Raw genomic sequence first — 21,707 nt, forward strand, 5'->3', positions numbered from 1 at the left:
CCACAAGGAAAATTGATATTTCAGGTTTAGGGGTTAAGGGTTAGGGAAAATATAATTTTGAATGGGAATCATTTGTTTGGTCCCCACAAGGATAGTAAAACAAACGTGTGTGTGTGTGTGAAACTCACGCCCCTCAAAGCACCAGCCCACGATAACGATTGGTTTGGGGGAAAGAAAAAGGGGGAAACGTTTGAATAAAACCCCTCTGGTGCCTGCCTGGTGGTATGAATGTAACTGCGACCAGGACAGCAGCAGCAGCAAGTGATGCCATCTGTCTTATCAGCGCTGAGGGAAAACCGTTGAAAACCGTTGGATATCTCAAGAAATAGAAGGGGGATGCAAGCACTTTTTGGTGAATCACTAAAATGAGCTTGATTTGTATTTTTATCCGCATTTTTACATTTTTCGAGTGACTTCAAAGTTGTTTTCTATTTTTTTTTAATGGTTTAATATAGCCTATATTTTTTATTTGAATTGCATTGCTTTCCCCCCCTAATGGATGGAATTGAAGGCGAATGACGCACCACACTGAAATGATTTAAATGTTTTACGTGTTCTAGTGTGGAGGCATTTTGGAGTGTTCGGACAGCCCACGTCAAGCTCTAGAACCTTTAGAACACCTGATTGTTCTGTCGACAACACACCGATGCCAAGTGGAACTCTTTCTCTCTCTGTTTACATTTTACTCTCTTTGGCAATTCATCCACTGCAACTTTTTCATTTAGCTCACCAGACCAGACGCACTCTTGTTTAGTTTTTACCCCAAGGAACTATTAAATCGTTTTTCCCTTTTAAGGTTTTTGAAATGACGAGCCAAAGTACTGAGAGAAGTAGGCCTCTAGGGACTCTGGCGTTGCTGCGTTCCGCTTTGCTGTTGGGTCTTCTTCACATTGGTGCACCAGAGGCGAGGAGGCTACGGGGCAGCCGCGCGCAACACCGGAGAGCCTCGGCCATGCCGTCCCCAACGTTAACATACAGGGACCGGGTAGTAGAGGGGACCGGAGCCGGTGAGAGCTTCCCGTTAGACTTCACCGCTGTCGAGGGGAACATGGACAACTTCATGACCCAAATTAAAAACCTGGCGCAGTCGCTGTACCCGTGCTCGGCGCAGAAGCTGGACCAGGACATGAGGCTGCACTTCTTGGACAATTCCTCTGCGACGTGTAACGATGGATCCCCAGCGGGGTAAGTGGAAGACTTTTAAGTTCGACGTTTAAGTTCTGAATTGGCCCGAATTAAAGTCGCCCTAAACTTCACTTTTCAACATTTCACAAGTAGCCTAAACTCACATGACAATCACATACTTTTGTTGTGCGTTTTGACTTTGACACGTTTCCAGTTGTCTATCAAACTCTCAATGGTTGAGTGAAATCCATCTATCACCACCACAACAACAACTTTTTCTGCCCTTCATGTCAATCCGAATGTGACCGAAATAGATAAAAAATGACACGATCAGAGGACGGGCGCTTTCTGAGATCTATGTCGATGCCCGAGAGAGAGAGAGAGGGAGCCCGGACCGCGAGATCAGATGCCTTTCATCAATGGAACATTTGACAAAAGGAATTTTGCGGAAGGAGAGCACGCGAGGCCACAGTGAAATGTTTTTCAGCAGGCGACAGGCAATGTATAGCTTTAGTGGTGGTTGGTTGGTTGTTTATTTAGTGGCGTTTATTTGCGTCACAGGTCTAGGATCAGCTTACCCTCCCCAAACCCATATAACCTCAACCGTTTTGAAGGGAAAACGCAAGACCGACTTCGGATCAGAGTCTATAGGGACAAATCTCATCCTCTTGTAGGCTACTATCCTTGTTGCCTTTGGCTTTATCCAAATGGTTTTCTAGACCGTGCGTCATGATATTGCGCATTTGGAGAGAGACGTGAAATTGAGGAGGGGACGCTATATTAGAACGGAATGTAGCGACGCTAATGGATGATTGTGATGAAAGACAGTGTGAAAGTAAAAACATTCCACGAAGCGGAAGCCCTGTTGTCCTCTCAGATCCACTTCCAGCCGCGACAGGTGCCCTGCAGGAAAGCGCCATGACAGTTATAGGTTGATAGTGACCAATGGAACAAACATGGGCCGATTTCTTCACGGGAAGAAAATAGGGTTTATCCTCAGTGTGAAATTCCAATGTTTTGGTCAAATAACTGTGATAATTGACTTTGGGAAGTAGTGCTTTGAAATCCTTATGTTGTTTCACACCATGGTTGCCAGGTGTTGAGAGAGAAAGACTGCCTTTTGCCAGTTGTATTTTGTCTTCTCCAGTGTGAGAACAAGCTCACAAGTCAACTGAAGGTTGAAGAATGGAATAGGCCCTATGAACACAGTGTTATTCATCTTTAACATGACTATTCCATTATGAATCAATGGGAGAGAACCAGAAAGAGAGCGAGATTCAGTTGATTCATCACAACGGAACCTCTCGTGATCCTACTCTATCCCAAATAAAGACCTCAGACCCACATCGCTTTACATAGAGAGGGAGAGAGAATTAGCATAACAGCAATTGTGAGTGTCTCCTCTCTCCATCGATGTGACTGTGTGTGTCAGCAGCATCCCAAACTACAAGAGACCTCTCAATAGACCCTCACTTTCGGTGCGCGAGGCCATGCAAGGCCAGGCAGACACGCTCTGGGCACGCATGCATGCCTGCTCTATCTGACAACCAGTAGAGAAAATTACAACCGGCGCTTATCCCTCCAACCACAAATTGCTAATTTCTCACGAAGGACCCAACCCTCTCTCAACCACACAGTCTGCCCTCGAGAGTTACTGCAGAGATCCATCCAGCACACTGAACTTTATCCAAATACTCCACAACATTGCAATTGCATCTCTGTTGACCAATTGAACCTCACTATAACTTCCAGCCCGGACTGGATTAGCTGTTGATACCTAGCAGTACCTAGCATGCTTGCTAACACCCACACGAGGGCGACGCTAGCGTGGCTATATGTATAGTGGATCACTGCTGCTAAGGCGACACTTCTCCCGCGGTCATAGGCATGTGTGTGTAAAAACCCATACGGGGGGGGGGGGGGGTATTTCTCCACAGCCACGGGGAGTTATTAAGAACAATGTGTCTGAGGATGTGAGGAATTTACTCTCCCTGTGTTTCTTAATCACAAATGAAGCTTCGGACGTTGATTTGTTTGCACTACTTGAACCCAACCTGGCGCCCCTCTCTACTCTCTCCTGTTTCATTTATAAATGTTCAACCTGGCGTCCCTCTCTACTCTCTCCTGTTTCATTTATAAATGTTCAACCTGGCGCCCCTCTCTACTCTCTCCTGTTTCATTTTTAAATGTTCAACCTGGCGCCCCTCTCTACTCTCTCCTGTTTCATTTTTAAATGTTCAACCTGGCGCCCCTCTCTACTCTCTCCTGTTTCATTTATAAATGTTCAACCTGGCGCCCCTCTCTACTCTCTCCTGTTTCATTTATAAATGTTCAACCTGGCGCCCCTCTCTACTCTCTCCTGTTTCATTTTTAAATGTTCAACCTGGCGCCCCTCTCTACTCTCTCCTGTTTCATTTTTAAATGTTCAACCTGGCGCCCCTCTCTACTCTCTCCTGTTTCATTTATAAATGTTCAACCTGGCGCCCCTCTCTACTCTTTCATTTATAAATGTTCAACCTGGCGCCCCTCTCTACTCTCTCCTGTTTCATTTTTAAATGTTCAACCTGGCGCCCCTCTCTACTCTCTCCTGTTTCATTTTTAAATGTTCAACCTGGCGCCCCTCTCTACTCTCTCCTGTTTCATTTTTAAATGTTCAACCTGGCGTCCCTCTCTACTCTCTCCTGTTTCATTTATAAATGTTCAACCTGGCAAACCAAAGTTAAAAGTCTGATTTTTATATATGAGTTAATTTTCTCTTTGTCTGTCTGTCTGTCTGTCTGTCTGTCTCTCTGTCTGTCTGTCGCTCTGTCTGTCTGTCGCTCTGTCTGTCTGTCTGTCTGCCTGTCTGTCTGTCTGTCGCTTGCTTGCTCTCTTTCAATTCAAGGGGCTTTATTGGCATGGGAAACATGTTAACATTGACAAAGCAAGTGAAATAGATAATAAACAAAAGTGAAATAAACAATACAAATTAACAGTAAACATTACACTCACAGAAGTTCCAAAAGAATAAAGACATTACAAATGTGATATTATGTCTATATACAGTGTTGCAATGATGTTAAAATCTCCTTTTCTCTGTCTGTCAGTGTCTCTCTCTGTCTCTCTCCATTCTACCTTTCCAACAGCTGTCCAGTAGAGACACAGTTGATCCTCTTTAACCTAAAACACCTGGCATATCTCTCACTAATGGAGATGGATAGCTGCAGAACAGGAGTCTGTTCATGCCATCACCTGCCTGCTCATAACAGCACATGAGTGTGTGTCTGTTTCACACAACCTCACACATGCAGCCCAAAGACGTGTCCCCTTGTTTATGTGTGTGTCTGTGTGTCTGCCAGGCCGGACCACTAGTCATCAGTCATCAGTAGTGTAACTCTCCTGTGGTGAGGACTTTCTATACACACTAATCCATTCCTTAATATAATGGCCCTGGGTTCCTTTGATATAGGCATCCAAACAGGCCCCCGTTGAAAGGGTGTTTTAGGCATCTGAATGGGCTCTGTCTGTCTGAGTGTTTTAGCTGGAAACCAGAGACAAATGTTTCAAGTCTAGTTCAAAGCAGAAGCCTAAAGGACCTCACACGTTCTGGAGCCGTCTATAACACAAACCCAACCAAGTGTGTGTGAATGTAGATTCTCAGAAAAACATACTCTCTCTGTGTGTGTGTGTGAATGTAGATTCTCAGAAATACATTCTCTCTGTGTGTGTGTGTGTGTGTGTGTGTGTGCGTGCGTCGGGGTCTGCCAACACTGCTTTCCCCCCCAGTCTAATAAAAAAAAATCCCCAATTGACATTGAACTATGTGATTCTGTCAGATGGCCCACTCTGAAGAAGAAAAGGGGAGTGAGGGAGAAACACACACACACACACACACACACACACATACACACACATACACACACACACACCCACACACCCGTAAAACAGGTTGTTTTTGTATTGTCCTGTACAGGTACTACATCAAGGAATCTAAAGGCAGCAAGAGATGGCTGATATTCTTGGAGGGTGAGTTGAGAGGTTTAAGACTTCCAAACGCTCTGGTATTTGTCTGTTGTGTATTTCAATCCAAGGCACGTTACAGGGCAGAGCGCTGTACAGCCGACAATGTGCCTCTTAAAGTTTATGTACGTTTGACTTGACAATCACTGTGTTTATCGTGAATGTGAGCTGCACAAGTGGCAGAGAAATGACCGTTAAAAGGTGCAGTGTGCTGCTCTATAACCGGCCTTGGATTGGACCCTGGTGCTGTGTTGTTGTTGTTGTTGTTGTTGTTCTTCTCTGTGTAGGTGGATGGTACTGTGTGTAATGTTGTTGTTGGTCTGTGTAGGTGGATGGTACTGTGTGTAATGTTGTTGTTGGTCTGTGTAGGTGGATGGTACTGTGTGTAATGTTGTTGTTGGTCTGTGTAGGTGGATGGTACTGTGTGTAATGTTGTTGTTGGTCTGTGTAGGTGGATGGTACTGTGTGTAATGTTGTTGTTGGTCTGTGTAGGTGGATGGTACTGTGTGTAATGTTGTTGTTGGTCTGTGTAGGTGGATGGTACTGTGTGTAATGTTGTTGTTGGTCTGTGTAGGTGGATGGTACTGTGTGTAATGTTGTTGTTGTTGGTCTGTGTAGGTGGATGGTACTGTGTGTAATGTTGTTGTTCTTCTCTGTGTAGGTGGATGGTACTGTGTGTAATGTTGTTGTTGGTCTGTGTAGGTGGATGGTACTGTGTGTAATGTTGTTGTTGTTGGTCTGTGTAGGTGGATGGTACTGTGTGTAATGTTGTTGTTGTTGGTCTGTGTAGGTGGATGGTACTGTGTGTAATGTTGTTGTTGTTGGTCTGTGTAGGTGGATTTTACTGTGTGTAATGTTGTTGGTCTGTGTAGGTGGATGGTACTGTGTGTAATGTTGTTGGTCTGTGTAGGTGGATGGTACTGTGTGTAATGTTGTTGGTCTGTGTAGGTGGATGGTACTGTGTGTAATGTTGTTGTTGGTCTGTGTAGGTGGATGGTACTGTGTGTAATGTTGTTGGTCTGTGTAGGTGGATGGTACTGTGTGTAATGTTGTTGGTCTGTGTAGGTGGATGGTACTGTGTGTAATGTTGTTGGTCTGTGTAGGTGGATGGTACTGTGTGTAATGTTGTTGGTCTGTGTAGGTGGATGGTACTGTGTGTAATGTTGTTGGTCTGTGTAGGTGGATGGTACTGTGTGTAATGTTGTTGGTCTGTGTAGGTGGATGGTACTGTGTGTAATGTTGTTGGTCTGTGTAGGTGGATGGTACTGTGTGTAATGTTGTTGGTCTGTGTAGGTGGATGGTACTGTGTGTAATGTTGTTGGTCTGTGTAGGTGGATGGTACTGTGTGTAATGTTGTTGGTCTGTGTAGGTGGATGGTACTGTGTGTAATGTTGTTGTTGTTGGTCTGTGTAGGTGGATGGTACTGTGTGTAATGTTGTTGGTCTGTGTAGGTGGATGGTACTGTGTGTAATGTTGTTGGTCTGTGTAGGTGGATGGTACTGTGTGTAATGTTGTTGGTCTGTGTAGGTGGATGGTACTGTGTGTAATGTTGTTGTTGGTCTGTGTAGGTGGATGGTACTGTGTGTAATGTTGTTGTTGGTCTGTGTAGGTGGATGGTACTGTGTGTAATGTTGTTGTTGGTCTGTGTAGGTGGATGGTACTGTGTGTAATGTTGTTTGTCTGTGTAGGTGGATGGTACTGTGTGTAATGTTGTTGTTGGTCTGTGTAGGTGGATGGTATTGTGTGTAATGTTTTTGGTCTGTGTAGGTGGATGGTACTGTGTGTAATGTTGTTGGTCTGTGTAGGTGGATGGTACTGTGTGTAATGTTGTTGTTGGTCTGTGTAGGTGGATGGTACTGTGTGTAATGTTGTTGTTGGTCTGTGTAGGTGGATGGTACTGTGTGTAATGTTGTTGTTGGTCTGTGTAGGTGGATGGTACTGTGTGTAATGTTGTTGGTCTGTGTAGGTGGATGGTACTGTGTCAACAGACAGACTTGTGACACCAGGTACCAGACAATGAGAAGATTCATGAGCTCCCTCAAGTGGCCACGCACCAGAACAGGTCAGCACACTGTTATAAACACTTATTACAAGTTCATAACATGTTTATTAATGGTAATAGCGAGCAATACTGTTTCTATAACTTCTGCTATTCATGTTCAGAGTCAGACTTCACCAGAACACTGTACAACATGCTTATAACATGTTTATGAACTAGTAATAAAACTAGTATTAAGTGTTATAACCAGTCAAAATTAGGCTTATGATTTGTCTGTTCAGGGAGCTGCTGCAAAAACGAATTGACTCTTTAAAAATCATTGGTCCAGTACAGGCTGTAGAGGGAAAAGATCTCAGGCCATATAAATGTTAGTGTTTCCCATTAATCAGTAGAACTCAGTCAGTCTGTCTGTTTTAGTTACCAAAATTAATCTCACACTCACAAGTACCTCTTTCTTCTCTCTCTCTCCCTCTCTCCCTCTCTCTCTCTCTCTCTCTCTCTCTTCATTTCCATGGGTCTTTATCCCCCTCTCTCTCTTCATTTCCATGGGTCTTTATCTCTCTCTCTTCATTTCCATGGGTCTTTATCCCCCTCTCTTCATTTCCATGGGTCTTTATCTCTCTCTCTTCATTTCCATGGGTCTTTATCCTCCTCTCTTCATTTCCATGGGTCTTTATCTCTCTCTCTTCATTTCCATGGGTCTTTATCTCCCTCTCTTCATTTCCATGGGTCTTTATCCCCCTCTCTTCATTTCCATGGGTCTTTATCTCTCTCTTCATTTCCATGGGTCTTTATCTCCCTCTCTTCATTTCCATGGGTCTTTATCTCTCTCTCTTCATTTCCATGGGTATTTATCCCCCTCTCTTCATTTCCATGGGTCTTTATCCCCCTCTCTTCATTTCCATGGGTCTTTATCCCCCTCTCTTCATTTCCATGGGTCTTTATCCCCCTCTCTTCATTTCCATGGGTCTTTATCCCCCTCTCTTCATTTCCATGGGTCTTTATCCCCCTCTCTTCATTTTCATGGGTCTTTATCCCCTCTCTCTCTTCATTTCCATGGGTCTTTATCCCCCTCTCTTCATTTCCATGGGTCTTTATCCCCCTCTCTTCATTTCCATGGGTCTTTATCCCCTCTCTCTCTTCATTTCCATGGGTCTTTATCCCCCTCTCTTCATTTCCATGGGTCTTTATCCCCCTCTCTTCATTTCCATGGGTCTTTATCCCCCTCTCTTCATTTCCATGGGTCTTTATCCCCCTCTCTTCATTTCCATGGGTCTTTATCTCTCGCTCTTCATTTCCATGGGTCTTTATCCCCCTCTCTTCATTTCCATGGGTCTTTATCTCCCTCTCTTCATTTCCATGGGTCTTTATCCCCCTCTCTCTCTTCATTTCCATGGGTCTTTATCCCCCTCTCTTCATTTCCATGGGTCTTTATCCCCTCTCTCTCTTCATTTCCATGGGTCTTTATCCCCCTCTCTTCATTTCCATGGGTCTTTATCTCTCTCTCTCTCTTCATTTCCATTGGTCTTTATCCCCCTCTCTTCATTTCCATGGGTCTTTATCTCTCTCTCTTCATTTCCATTGGTCTTTATCCCCCTCTCTTCATTTCCATGGGTCTTTATCCCCTCTCTGTGGTTCTCTGTCTCCAGGTACAGGTATTCTGTCTCCTCAGCCAGAGGAGAACCCCTATTGGTGGAATGCCAACATGGTGTAAGAACTCCATCCTCTTTTCTCTTCGTTATTTGACTCCTTCTTTTCAGTCACCTCTCTCTCCTATCGCCCTTCTCTCCTATCGCCCTTCTCTCCTATCACTCTTCTCTCCTATCGCCCTTCTCTCCTATCGCCCTTCTCTCCTATCACTCTTCTCTCCTATCGCCCTTCTCTCCTATCGCCCTTCTCTCCTATCGCTCTTCTCTCCTATCGCTCTCTCTCCTATCGCCCTTCTCTCCTATCGCCCTTCTCTCCTATCGCCCTTCTCTCCTATCGCCCTTCTCTCCTATCGCCCTTCTCTCCTATCGCTCTTCTCTCCTATCGCTCTCTCTCTCCTATCGCTCTCTCTCTCCTATCGCTCTCTCTCTCCTATCGCCCTTCTCTCCTATCGCTCTTCTCTCCTATCGCTCTTCTCTCCTATCGCTCTTCTCTCCTATCGCTCTTCTCTCCTATCGCTCTTCTCTCCTATCGCTCTTCTCTCCTATCGCTCTCTCTCTCTCCTATCGCTCTCTCTCTCCTATCGCTCTCTCTCTCCTATCGCCCTTCTCTCCTATCGCCCTTCTCTCCTATCGCTCTTCTCTCCTATCGCCCTTCTCTCCTATCGCCCTTCTCTCCTATCGCCCTTCTCTCCTATCGCCCTTCTCTCCTATCGCCCTTCTCTCCTATCGCTCTCTCTCTCCTATCGCTCTCTCTCCTATCGCTCTCTCTCTCCTATCGCCCTTCTCTCCTATCGCTCTTCTCTCCTATCGCTCTTCTCTCCTATCGCTCTTCTCTCCTATCGCTCTTCTCTCCTATCGCTCTTCTCTCCTATCGCCCTTCTCTCCTATCGCCCTTCTCTCCTATCGCTCTTCTCTCCTATCGCTCTTCTCTCCTATCGCTCTTCTCTCCTATCGCTCTTCTCTCCTATCGCCCTTCTCTCCTATCGCTCTTCTCTCCTATCGCCCTTCTCTCCTATCGCTCTTCTCTCCTATCGCTCTTCTCTCCTATCGCTCTTCTCTCCTATCGCTCTCTCTCCTATCGCTCTCTCTCCTATCGCTCTTCTCTCCTATCGCTCTTCTCTCCTATCGCTCTTCTCTCCTATCGCTCTTCTCTCCTGTCGCTCTCTCTCCTATCGCTCTTCTCTCCTATCGCTCTTCTCTCCTATCGCTCTTCTCTCCTATCGCTCTTCTCTCCTATCGCCCTTCTCTCCTATCGCTCTTCTCTCCTATCGCTCTTCTCTCCTATCGCCCTTCTCTCCTATCGCCCTTCTCTCCTATCGCTCTTCTCTCCTATCGCCCTCTCTCCTATCGCTCTTCTCTCCTATCGCTCTCTCTCCTATCGCTCTCTCTCCTATCGCTCTTCTCTCCTATCGCTCTCTCTCCTATCGCTCTTCTCTCCTATCGCCCTTCTCTCCTATCGCTCTTCTCTCCTATCGCCCTTCTCTCCTATCGCCCTCACTCCTATCGCTCTTCTCTCCTATCGTTCTCTCTCCTATCGCTCTTCTCTCCTATCGCTCTTCTCTCCTATCGCTCTTCTCTCCTATCGCCCTCTCTCCTATCGCTCTTCTCTCCTATCGCTCTTCTCTCCTATCGCTCTCTCTCCTATCGCTCTTCTCTCCTATCGCTCTCTCTCCTATCGCTCTTCTCTCCTATCGCTCTTCTCTCCTATCGCTCTTCTCTCCTATCGCCCTTCTCTCCTATCGCTCTTCTCTCCTATCGCTCTTCCCTCCTATCGCCCTCTCTCCTATCGCTCTTCTCTCCTATCGCTCTCCTATCGCTCTCTCTCCTATCGCTCTTCTCTCCTATCGCTCTTCTCTCCTATCGCCCTTCTCTCCTATCGCTCTTCTCTCCTATCGCCCTCTCTCCTATCGCTCTTCTCTCCTATCGCTCTCTCTCCTATCGCTCTTCTCTCCTATCGCCCTTCTCTCCTATCGCTCTTCTCTCCTATCGCTCTTCTCTCCTATCGCCCTCTCTCCTATCGCTCTTCTCTCCTATCGCTCTCTCTCCTATCGCTCTTCTCTCCTATCGCTCTTCTCTCCTATCGCTCTTCTCTCCCTTCTTGCATATGTGTGTTTGTTTATGGTGTTTGTGTATGAAACGGTTGGTGTTTTCTCTTGTCAGAGTGTGAGTCAGTAAAGTTGTGCTGCAGCTCTTTACCAAACAACCTCTTCCTCCCTCTGACTGGAACACTCTGAGTCTCTGTGTGTTATGGTTTTCTAACTCTGTCTGTCTGTCTGTCTCCCCCTGAGGACTCTGTCTGTCTGTCTGTCGATAATTAGATAATTAAATCATTCAATTGTAATTACTTTGCCACTATGGCCTATTTATTGCCTTGCCTCCCTTATCTCACCTCATTTGCACACACTGTATATAGACTTTTTCTACTGTATTATTGACTGTATGTTTCCATGTGTAACTCTGTGTTGTTGTTTGTGTCGCACTGCTATGCTTTATCTTGGCCAGGTCACAGTTGTAAATGAGAACTTGTTCTCAACTAGCCACCTGGTTAAATAAAGGTGAAATATATATTTTTTAAAGATAATAAACAATAAAAATGAGTTCCAAAATAATAACGACATTTTAAATGTCATATTATGTCTATATACAGTGTTGTAACGATATGCAAATAGTTAAAGTACAAAAGGGAAAATAAATAAACATAAATATGTTTTGCATTTACAATGGTGTTTGTTCTTCACTGGTTGCCCTTTTCTTGTGGTAACAGGTCACACATATTGCTGCTGTAATGGCACACTGTGGTATTTCACCCAGTAGATATGGGAGTTTATCAAAATAGTTAAAAAAATTATTTGTGGGTCTGTGTAATCTGAGCGAAATATGTGTCTCTAATATGGTCATACATTTGGCAGGAGGTTAGGAAGTGCAGCTCAGTTTCCACCTCATTTTGTGGGCAGTGAGCACATAGCCCGTCTTCTCTTGAGAGCCATGTCTGCCTACGGCGGCCTTTCTCAATAGCAAGGCTATGCTCACTGAGTCTGTACATAGTCAAAGCTTTTCTTAAGTTTGGGTCAGTCACAGTGGTCAGGTATTCTGCCTCTGTGTACTCTCTGTTTAGGGCCAAATAGCATTCTAGTTTGCTCTGTTTTTTTGTTAATTCTTTCCAATGTGTCAAGTAATTATCTTTTTGTTTTCTCATGATTTGGTTGGGTCTAATTGTGCTGCTGTCCTGGGGCTCTGTAGGGTGTGTTTGTGTTTGTGAACAGAGCCCCAGGACCAGCTTGCTTAGGGGACTCTTCTCCAGGTTCATCTCTCTGTAGGTGATGGCTTTGTTATGGAAGGTTTAGGGGACTCTTCTCCAGGTTCATCTCTCTGTAGGTGATGACTTTGTTATGGAAGGTTTGGGAATCGCTTCCTTTTAGGTGGTTGTAGAATTTAATGGCTCTTTTCTAGATTTTGATAATTAGCGGGTATCGGCCTAATTCTGCTCTGCATGCATTATTTGGTGTTTTACGTTGTGCATGGAGGATATGTTTGCAGAATTCTGAATGCAGAGTCTCCATTTGGTGTTTGTCCCATTTTGTGAAATCTTGGTAGGTGAGCGGACCCCAAACCTCACAACCATAAAGGGCAATGGGCTCTATGACTGATTCAAGTATTTTTTTAGCCAAATCCTAATTGGTATGTTGAAATTTATGTTCCTTTTGATGGCATAGAAGGCCCTTCTTACCTTGTCTCTCAGATCGTTCACAGCTTTGTGGAAGTTACCTGTGGCGCTGATGTTTAGGCCAAGGTATGTATAGTTTTTTGTGTGCTCTAGGACAACGGTGTCTAGATGGAATTTGTATTTGTGGTCCTGGTGACTGGACCTTTTTTGGAACACCATTATTTTTGTCTTACTGAGATTTACGGTCAGGGCCCAGGTCTGACAGAATCTGTGCATAAGATCTAGGTGCTGCGTTAGGCCCTCCTTGGTTGGGGACAGAAGCAGCAGATTATCAGCAAACAGTAGACATTTGACTTCAGATTCTAATATGGTGAGGCCGGGTGCTGCTGACCTTTCTAGTGCCCGCGCCAATTCGTTGATATATATGTTGAAGAGGGTGGGGCTTAAGCTGCATCCCTGTCTAACCCCACGACCCTGTGTGAAGAAATGTGTGTTTTCTTTTGCCAATTTTAACCCCAGACTTGTTGTTTGTGTACATTAATTTTATAATGTCGTATGTTTTTCCCCCAACACCACTTTCCACCCATTTGTATAGCAGACCCTCATGCCAAATTGAGTCAAAAGCATTTTGGAAATCAACAAAGCTTGAAGATCTCTCTCTCCTCTCTCTCTAGGTTCATCCCATACTGCTCTAGTGATGCCTGGAGTGGAGCCTCAGCAAAGACTGACCAAAGTAGGGAACATGGGTTCAGTATATAGTGCACTCTATAGGGAATAGGATGCCTCTTTGGAAAAACACTGCATTTTATTTCAAACAATTCAAGACATTTAAGTGATAATTCCTGATAATGCCTGTCAGTTCGGTTGCCAGAGACGAGACCCATTCGTTCGTTCTATCAGTTTGGTTGCCAGAGACGAGACCCATTTGTTCGTTCTATCAGTTTGGTTGCCAGAGACGAGACCCATTCGTTCGTTCTATCAGTTTGGTTGCCAGAGACGAGACCCATTTGTTCGTTCTATCAGTTTGGTTGCCAGAGACGAGACCCATTCGTTCGTTCTATCAGTTTGGTTGCCAGAGACGCGACCCATTTGTTCGTTCTATCAGTTTGGTTGCCAGAGACGCGACCCATTCGTTCATTCTATCAGTTTGGTTGCCAGAGACGAGACCCAGTCGTGGGTTCTAAATGTTCTATTGCCATACTGGCTGGTAACGTTCTGATCCCTTGCTTGCCAGCTGGCCAACTACATTTATTTGGATACTTCCACAACAATGAGCTAATGAGGCGCGATTTCACCTGACATAGAAAATGTGCTCTCTCGCCAGGACACTGTTGTTCAGAGGAGCTAGCCAACAACACAGCTGACACAATCACTTCAAACTGGAACTGGAAAGACTGCAAACTAGCTGCACTTTGTTTCAACTGATTTCTATTGACATTTCTTTGTATAGACAGTGGGGAGAACAAGTATTTAATACACTGCCGATTTTGCAGGTTTTCCTGCTAAAATACAGAAAATCACATTGTATGATTTTTAAGTAATACAAATTAATTACTTAAAAATAATACAATGTGATTTTCTGGATTTTTGTTTTAGATTCCGTCTCACAGTTGAAGTGTACCTATGATAAAAAATTACAGACCTCTACATGCTTTGTAAGTAGGAAAACCTGCAAAATCGGCAGTGTATCAAATACTTGTTCTCCCCAACGTATACACCAAAAAATATGCTGATTCATTATTTCGACTGGCTGAGAAAAGCTTCCTGTCTGTCTCATCCTGAAGCGTTCATTACTATGGGACAGCTGGAGATCGAATTTCAATATTTAAACAATGTTGCAAATGTCAGAGAGACAGACAGCAAGGTTTATACACATCTCTGTTGTTGAAAACTAAATGTTAGTCTGAAAGAAATGTGAGAATCTCTAGATGCTTTTTATAGTGGAGATCAAGTTTATAAATTGCCTGGCTGGGCTGATGAGACAGTGGATTGCACAGTCAGATAGAACAGAGTAAATAGACATTTCAACATCATAGATTTAGCCGGTTTTAACCAATCAGCATTCAGGATTAAACCCACCGGTTGTATAACAAGCTATCAATCAATGTGTCTACTGCGCCTGTCTTCATGTTTCTCTCTGTGCAGGTGACTATGCGTTCATGGGCTCAGTGATCATTAAGGAGGTGGTTAATGAGCTGCTTACTAAAGGACTGGACAGCGCTAAGGTCCTGCTACTGGCTGGGAGCAGGTCAGGACACTGTGTGTGTCTGATCAAATCACCACAGTCTCAAACCTTTTAACTTTACTTACTTGTTTGGACATCCGTCTGTTTCTCCCTCAATCTGGACCTCTCCAACTCTCCTTATTCCCCCCTCTCTGGATTACTGAATGTTTTTTACACTCTCTCCCTTTCCTTTCTCTCCCCCCTCCCTCTCCCTTCCAGTGCGGGGGGTACAGGTGTACTACTGAACGTGGACCGTGTGGCGGAGCACCTGGAGTCCCGGGGACACGGGGAGATTCAGGTCCGGGGTCTGGCTGATTCTGGCTGGTTCCTGGATAACAAGCAGTACAGATCTACAGACTGTCACAGCACCATCAGCTGTGACCCTACTGAGGCTATCAGGAGAGGAATCAGGTGAGAGAGAGAAGAGGGAAGGAGGGAGGGGAAAGAGGAGGGAGGGAGGGTGGAAGAGGGAGGAAGGGGGAGAGATAGAAGGAGGGATGGGAGGGGGGGAGAGAGAAGGAGGGTGGGGGAGAGAGAGGTAGAGAGAGAGACAACGAGTGACCATACGAGTGACAACGGTGACTATACTTCCTGTTTCCTGTCTAGGTACTGGGGTAGTGTGGTGCCAGAGAGTTGCAGACAGACTCACATAGGAGAGGAGTGGAACTGCTTCTTCGGATATAAAGTCTACCCCACGCTCAAGAGTAAGAGTGTTTCTAGTACTCTCTCTCTCTCTCCTTTCTCCCTCTCCCTCTCTCTCTCTCTCTTCCCCCTCTCTCTCTGTGTATGTGTCTCTCTCTCTCTCTCTAGCACTGTCTCTTCCCTCTCTCTCTCTCTCTTCTTCTGTGTCTCTCCCCCTCTCACTCACACTCTCTCTCTCTCTCTGTCTGTCTCTCTCTAGCACTCTCTCTTTCTCTGTCTCTCTCTAGCACTGTCTCTTCCCTCTCTCTCTCTCTCTTCTTCTGTGTCTCTCCCCCTCTCACTCACACTCTCTCTCTCTCTGTCTGTCTCTCTCTAGCACTCTCTCTTTCTCTGTCTCTCTCTAGCACGGTCTCTTCCCTCTCTCTCTCTCTCTTCTTCTGTGTCTCTCCCCCTCTCACTCACACTCTCTCTCACTCACACTCTCTCTCTCTAGCACTCTCTCTTTCTCTTCAGGTGCAGTGTTATTTGATGAGGCCCAGTTAACAGTGGACGCCCTCCCCCTACCCCTCTAACCCCTCTATCCCCCCTCTCCACCCCTACCCTCTCTCTAGGTCCAGTGTTTGTGGTCCAGTGGTTATTTGATGAGGCCCAGTTAACAGTAGACGCCCCCCCCCCCTCTAACCCCTCTCTCCTCCCTCTCCCACTTCCCTCCTCCCTTCCCCCTCTCCCCCCCACTTCCCCCCTCTCTCCTCCCCACTTCCCCCCTCTCTCCTCCCTTCCTCCTCTCTCCCCCCCCTAACCCCTCTCTCCTCCCTTCCCCCTCTCCCTCCCCCACTTCCCCCCTCTCTCCCCCCCCTCCCCTCTCTCTAGGTCCAGTGTTTGTGGTCCAGTGGTTATTTGATGAGGCCCAGCTAAAAGTAGACGCCCCCCCCCCCCCTCTCTCCTCCCTTCCCCCTCCCCCTCTAACCCCTCTCTCCCCCCCCCTCCCCTCTCTCTAGGTCCAGTGTTTGTGGTCCAGTGGTTATTTGATGAGGCCCAGCTAAAAGTAGACGCCCTCTCTCCTCCCTTCCCCCTCCCCCTCTAACCCCTCTCTCCCCCCCCCCCCTCCCTCTCTAGGTCCAGTGTTTGTGGTCCAGTGGTTATTTGACGAGGCCCAGTTAACAGTAGATAACATCCACCTGACTGGTCATCCGGTCCACGAGTTACAATGGAGATACATACAGAATCTGGGCAATGAGCTGAGGAACACACTCAAAGACGTCCCGTAAGACACACACACACATTGGATAGTATACACAGAGAGACACACACACACATTGGATAGTATACACAGAGACACACACACACACAATAATGTACAAACACACACACATACCATAACTTCCTGTTTTATTCGCTAAAGAATGTTAATGTTTTATGTTATGTGGAATGTTAACTCTCCTCTGATCACGTTGATTGATCTGTCTGTTCTGACTGCCAGGGCCCTGTTTGCTCCAGCCTGCCTATCCCATGAGGTCATCACCAGGAAGTGAGTGAACAGTCACTGATCATCCTCAGATTAGACATATCATAACTGGGTCTCAGATTAGACATATCATAACTGGGTTTTAGATTAGACATACCATAATTTACTCTTAGATTAGACATATCATAACTGGGTCTCAGATTAGACATATCATAACTGGGTCTTAGATTAGACATATCATAACTGGGTCTTAGATTAGACATATCATAACTGGGTCTCAGATTAGACATATCATAACTGGGTCTCAGATTAGACATATCATAACTGGGTCTTAGATTAGACATATCATAACTGGGTCTTAGATTAGACATATCATAACTGGGTCTTAGATTAGACATATAACTGGGTCTCAGATTAGACATATCATAACTGGGTCTCAGATTAGACATATCATAACTGGGTCTCAGATTAGACATATCATAACTGGGTCTTAGATTAGACATATCATAACTGGGTCTCAGATTAGACATATCATAACTGGGTCTCAGATTAGACATATCATAACTGGGTCTCAGATTAGACATATCATAACTGGGTCTTAGATTAGACATGTCATAACTGGGTCTTAGATTAGACATATAACTGGGTCTCAGATTAGACATATCATAACTGGGTCTTAGATTAGACATATCATAACTGGGTCTCAGATTAGACATATCATAACTGGGTCTCAGATTAGACATATCATAACTGGGTCTTAGATTAGACATATCATAACTGGGTCTTAGATTAGACATATAACTGGGTCTCAGATTAGACATATCATAACTGGGTCTCAGATTAGACATATCATAACTGGGTTTTAGATTAGACATATCATAACTGGGTCTTAGATTAGACATATCATAACTGGGTCTTAGATTAGACATATCATAACTGGGTCTTAGATTAGACATATCATAACTGGGTCTCAGATTAGACATATCATAACTGGGTCTCAGATTAGACATATAACTGGGTTTTAGATTAGACATATCATAACTGGGTCTCAGATTAGACATATAACTGGGTTTTAGATTAGACATATCATAACTGGGTCTTAGATTAGACATATCATAACCTTAATTTGGAGCTTTGCAAAAAAATGAGTACCTCTCCCATTTCTAACCTCCTTTCCGCTCCTCCCCGTTACCATAGTTACTGGATGGACATCCAAGTCAAAGGAACCTCCCTCCCCAGAGCCCTACACTGCTGGGACCGTGGTCTCCACGACAACAACCTCCACCAAAGATCCTCCAACAACGACACCCATAGCAACAATCCTAACCCCACCCCCAACAAGGCTCTGCCCCCAGCTTCGCCTCCGAGGCGCTGTCCTCTGCGTCTGATTGACAGCTGCCCCTGGCCTCACTGTAATCCCACCTGTCCCACTATACGGGATCAGATCACCGGACAGGAAATGAGCGTGATCCAGTTCCTGAAACACATGGGGTTTGATGTTGCCAAGATGGCCCAGCAACAGGGCATGGACGCAGGGAAACTGCTGGGGATGCTGAATAACGGGAACTGAGCAGGGAGAGACTCACACAGGTAGCTGAAATGAAACGCTCACACACACACTCTGACACAGCAGGGCCATAGAACGCTTTGGTGGAGATGAACGGAACTCAATGCAACAGAATAGAAACAGAACTGAACTCTAAGCAACAGAACTGAACTCTAAGCAACAGAACTGAACTCTAAGCAACAGGACTGAACTCTAAACAACAGGACTGAACTCTAAGCAACAGGACTGAAGTCTAAGCAACAGAACTGAACTCTAAGCAACAGAACTGAGCAGAAAAAGTTACTGTGCTAAACTGAACTGGACTCGATGGTGCAATCTGTTCATTTTAAAGTAAATAAGACAACGGACTTGTGGATTTAGAAAATATATATATGCATAATAGGTGTAGAAGTTGTGTATGTATATGAAGTGGAATCCTCCGACTGTAATGACTTGATAGACTTCAATGATCATTTTGATCAATGCTACAGAAGATACAGAATCAAGCTTCTGATATGGAAGGCAATACAGCGAGCCCCTCATAGGCTGCGTTTACACAGGCAGACTAATTCTGATCTATTTCCACTAATTGGTCTTCTAACCAATCAGATCAGGGTCTTTTCCCAATAATTGGGCAAAAGACCAGAATTGGGCTGCCTGTGTAAACACAGCCATAGTAACAAGGGTTCACTAGAACTGATTGATCAGAATTGTCTCAAACGACCACATAGCCTACTGCCACATATGAACTCACCAGCAGAGAGGGATGGAGACTGCCACACCTAAACATAGGATACTAGCAGAGTGAGAGATGTCTGGATAGATGATACAGTATGTGGGGAATGGGAGAGATGTCTGGATGGATGATACAGTATGTGGGGAATGGGAGAGATGTCTAGATGATACAGTATGTGGGGAATGGGAGAGATGTCTGGATGGATGATACAGTAGGTGGGGAATGGGAGAGATGTCTGGATGTCTGATACAGTAGGTGGGGAATGGGAGAGATTTATGATATGGCGCTCTCTACTGGAGGTTTTGAGAATTACAAACATTTGTATTCTTGCTGCTTCCAACTCTGCCTGGGTGAATAATACTGAATGGTGCTTTTAGCCACATATGCTTTTATACAAGGATAATAATGGGTTATACTTTAGTATCTCTAAAAGGTTATGTGATTAACTGTTTGAACTCAATGAAGGGTTGCACATTGTCGGTAACTTTCACAAAATGTTCCTGAAATCCCAGTTGGAAGTTCCCTGGAATCAGGAGGGAATAAACAGAGAATCTGGGAATCATCCAACCAGGATTTCTGGGAAACCTGGGAATTTTGCAACCCTAAAACTCAAGCTACTTTGGAGTTGATATTTATTGGATTAGATGTATCATGTATGAGTGCTATTCTACTTCATATTTATTAGGTGGATCAGTGGTATTACGACAGGAAAGTGATTCTTTGGAAATTGTCGATATATTTAGCTCTTTTTATGGTGCTGATTGCATGTCTGTAGTACATTATAATTGTGTTGAATAATAGAAGGATTTATGTTTCAATGATTTATATTAGATTTCTCCACTGAAAAGCACAAGTGCAGCATAACCACTAGGTAAAACATCAGATAAGCAAATACACACACAAATATGTTAAAAACATTTAATTACGTATAAAGTATACAAACAAAACAACTTAAAAACAATAAGAGACATTCAAATAACGTACTGATCCAGTGGTTGATCTTCTAAGACCATTTCCTGTTTGAACGAACCAATCAGATCGCCCGATACTAAGAGGTGGATTCTTCCTACAGAGACAGTAAACATAGGATGCGTCCAAAAAAGGTACCCTATTCTCTACATAGTGCACTACGTACGACCAGCGCCCTATAAAGTCGTGCACTATGTAGGGAAGAGTGCCATTTCAGAAGCAGTGTGGTGACCACCAATTAACATTAAAAACATATCAAAATCATTTTATATCAGAAACGGAAAGAAATAACCTGTTCACAGTTGGTATGAAAGGGCTGTTGACAAAATACCAGTTTATACAATAAAAACATCTAAAAGGAATTTTTAAAAAATCATACTATTTACAATTTTTTTAAAAATACAAATGCTACATTTCACAGAATTCACCCTGCTTAACAACGCCACTGTTTTAACCCTTTGTTGGCAGCTTATTGGCATTTGATATGTTCCTGTGAGGGGAAAAACACATTGTTTCTAAAAAAGCGCATTCCGTTCTGTGTCCCTACAAGCACACCGTATCCCAGTCTCGTTTCCTCACCTCTTCACCCCTCCAATCCTCTCTCATGACCAGGGCTTCCAATCCAAGTTTAAAAAAGGACAAAGATCCCTGGCTGAAAGTATTGAGCTTCGATAAACCGTTGTTTTGTGACAGTGGCATGTCCTTTCATTTACATGAAGAATAAACAGTAAGGTGTAGCCTATGGCCTGGCCATAGTAAGATCATAAAAACTCAGTGGTCTTTCCTATGTAGCCTAGTTACAGTAAGGTGGAGCCTATGGCCTGGCCATAGTAAGATCATAAAAACTCGGTGGTCTTTCCGATGTTGCCTAGTTACAGTAAGGTGGAGCCTATGGCCTGGCCATAGTAAGATCATAAAAACTCGGTGGTCTTTCCGATGTTGCCTAGTTACAGTAAGTTGTAGCCTATGGCTTGGCCATAGTAAGATCATAAAAACTCAGTGGTCTTTCCTATGTAGCCTAGTTACAGTAAGGTGGAGCCTATGGCCTGGCCATAGTAAGATCATAAAAACTCGGTGGTCTTTCCGATGTTGCCTAGTTACAGTAAGTTGTAGCCTATGGCTTGGCCATAGTAAGATCATAAAAACTCAGTGGTCTTTCCTATGTAGCCTAGTTACAGTAAGGTGTAGCCTATGGCCTGGCCATAGTAAGATCATAAAAACTCAGTGGTCTTTCCGATGTTGCCTAGTTACAGTAAGTTGTAGCCTATGGCTTGGCCATAGTAAGATCCTATAAAGACAGTGGTCTTTCCCTATGAAGTGTAGTCTGTTATTGGAAGAGGGAAAGCCTGCTTTGTCCCAATCCTATTCCCAATCCTTATAAGGACCAGCTTCCTGGGAAAGAGTGTGGATCCTATCAGATTCACGTTTTGGCGTCTGTGGGATTTGTTATTGTAAAGAAGTAAATTCCTTTATAGTCCCAGTCCCAACTCAGCTTCCTGGGAAAGAGGACATCCTATGAGAATAGTTTTCCAGTTGAAGAATTCCTTAACAACTCTTCCCAGAGGCAGCAGAGGAGAGCTACATCCAGGTTGGTCCATTCAGGACATTTTCTGAGATATTCCCTCCAATGAGAAGGGAGAGAATGCCCTTTCAGTAGTTGGAATGCTAACAGTTGGAATCCTGGGAAGA

At 44.6% G+C, this 21,707-nt stretch overlaps 2 protein-coding genes across 4 annotated transcripts in view; one reads left to right on the top strand and one right to left on the bottom strand.

Moving 5' to 3' along the window:
• The first annotated feature begins 224 nt into the window (after positions 1–224).
• LOC110493314 (palmitoleoyl-protein carboxylesterase notum1a) lies at positions 225–20,408 on the top strand. Its single transcript, XM_036948062.1, has 11 exons — positions 225–1,185; positions 5,078–5,130; positions 7,091–7,186; positions 8,773–8,833; positions 13,111–13,169; positions 14,582–14,684; positions 14,880–15,071; positions 15,267–15,364; positions 16,419–16,566; positions 16,783–16,830; positions 17,965–20,408. Exons 1-11 carry the CDS (start codon positions 806–808, stop codon positions 18,335–18,337), a joined length of 1,611 nt encoding a protein of 536 aa, XP_036803957.1. The 5' UTR covers positions 225–805; the 3' UTR covers positions 18,338–20,408.
• LOC110485503 (transmembrane channel-like protein 6) overlaps positions 19,956–21,707 on the bottom strand; it is a 47,600-nt gene continuing 45,848 nt past the window's right edge. For all 3 annotated transcript variants that reach the window (XM_036947995.1, XM_036947993.1, XM_036947994.1), the window contains exon 22: positions 19,956–21,698. In XM_036947995.1, the coding sequence (XP_036803890.1) occupies positions 21,684–21,698 (15 nt within the window). In that variant the 3' untranslated portion in view covers positions 19,956–21,683. The remainder of the gene's footprint in view (positions 21,699–21,707) is intronic.

The sequence above is a fragment of the Oncorhynchus mykiss genome, chromosome 17 (genome assembly GCF_013265735.2).
Source record: "Oncorhynchus mykiss isolate Arlee chromosome 17, USDA_OmykA_1.1, whole genome shotgun sequence".
NCBI classification, from domain to species: domain Eukaryota; kingdom Metazoa; phylum Chordata; class Actinopteri; order Salmoniformes; family Salmonidae; genus Oncorhynchus; species Oncorhynchus mykiss.

What these genes read in the sequence shown, in the direction of transcription:
- LOC110493314 (XM_036948062.1), top strand. Translation starts at nt 806, where the DNA reads ATGACGAGCCAAAGTACTGAGAGAAGTAGGCCTCTAGGGACTCTGGCG. An exon ending in AACGATGGATCCCCAGCGGG is followed by an intron (nt 1,186 to 5,077) that starts GTAAGTGGAAGA and finishes TGTCCTGTACAG; the next exon opens with GTACTACATCAAGGAATCTA. An exon ending in GCTATCAGGAGAGGAATCAG is followed by an intron (nt 15,072 to 15,266) that starts GTGAGAGAGAGA and finishes TTTCCTGTCTAG; the next exon opens with GTACTGGGGTAGTGTGGTGC.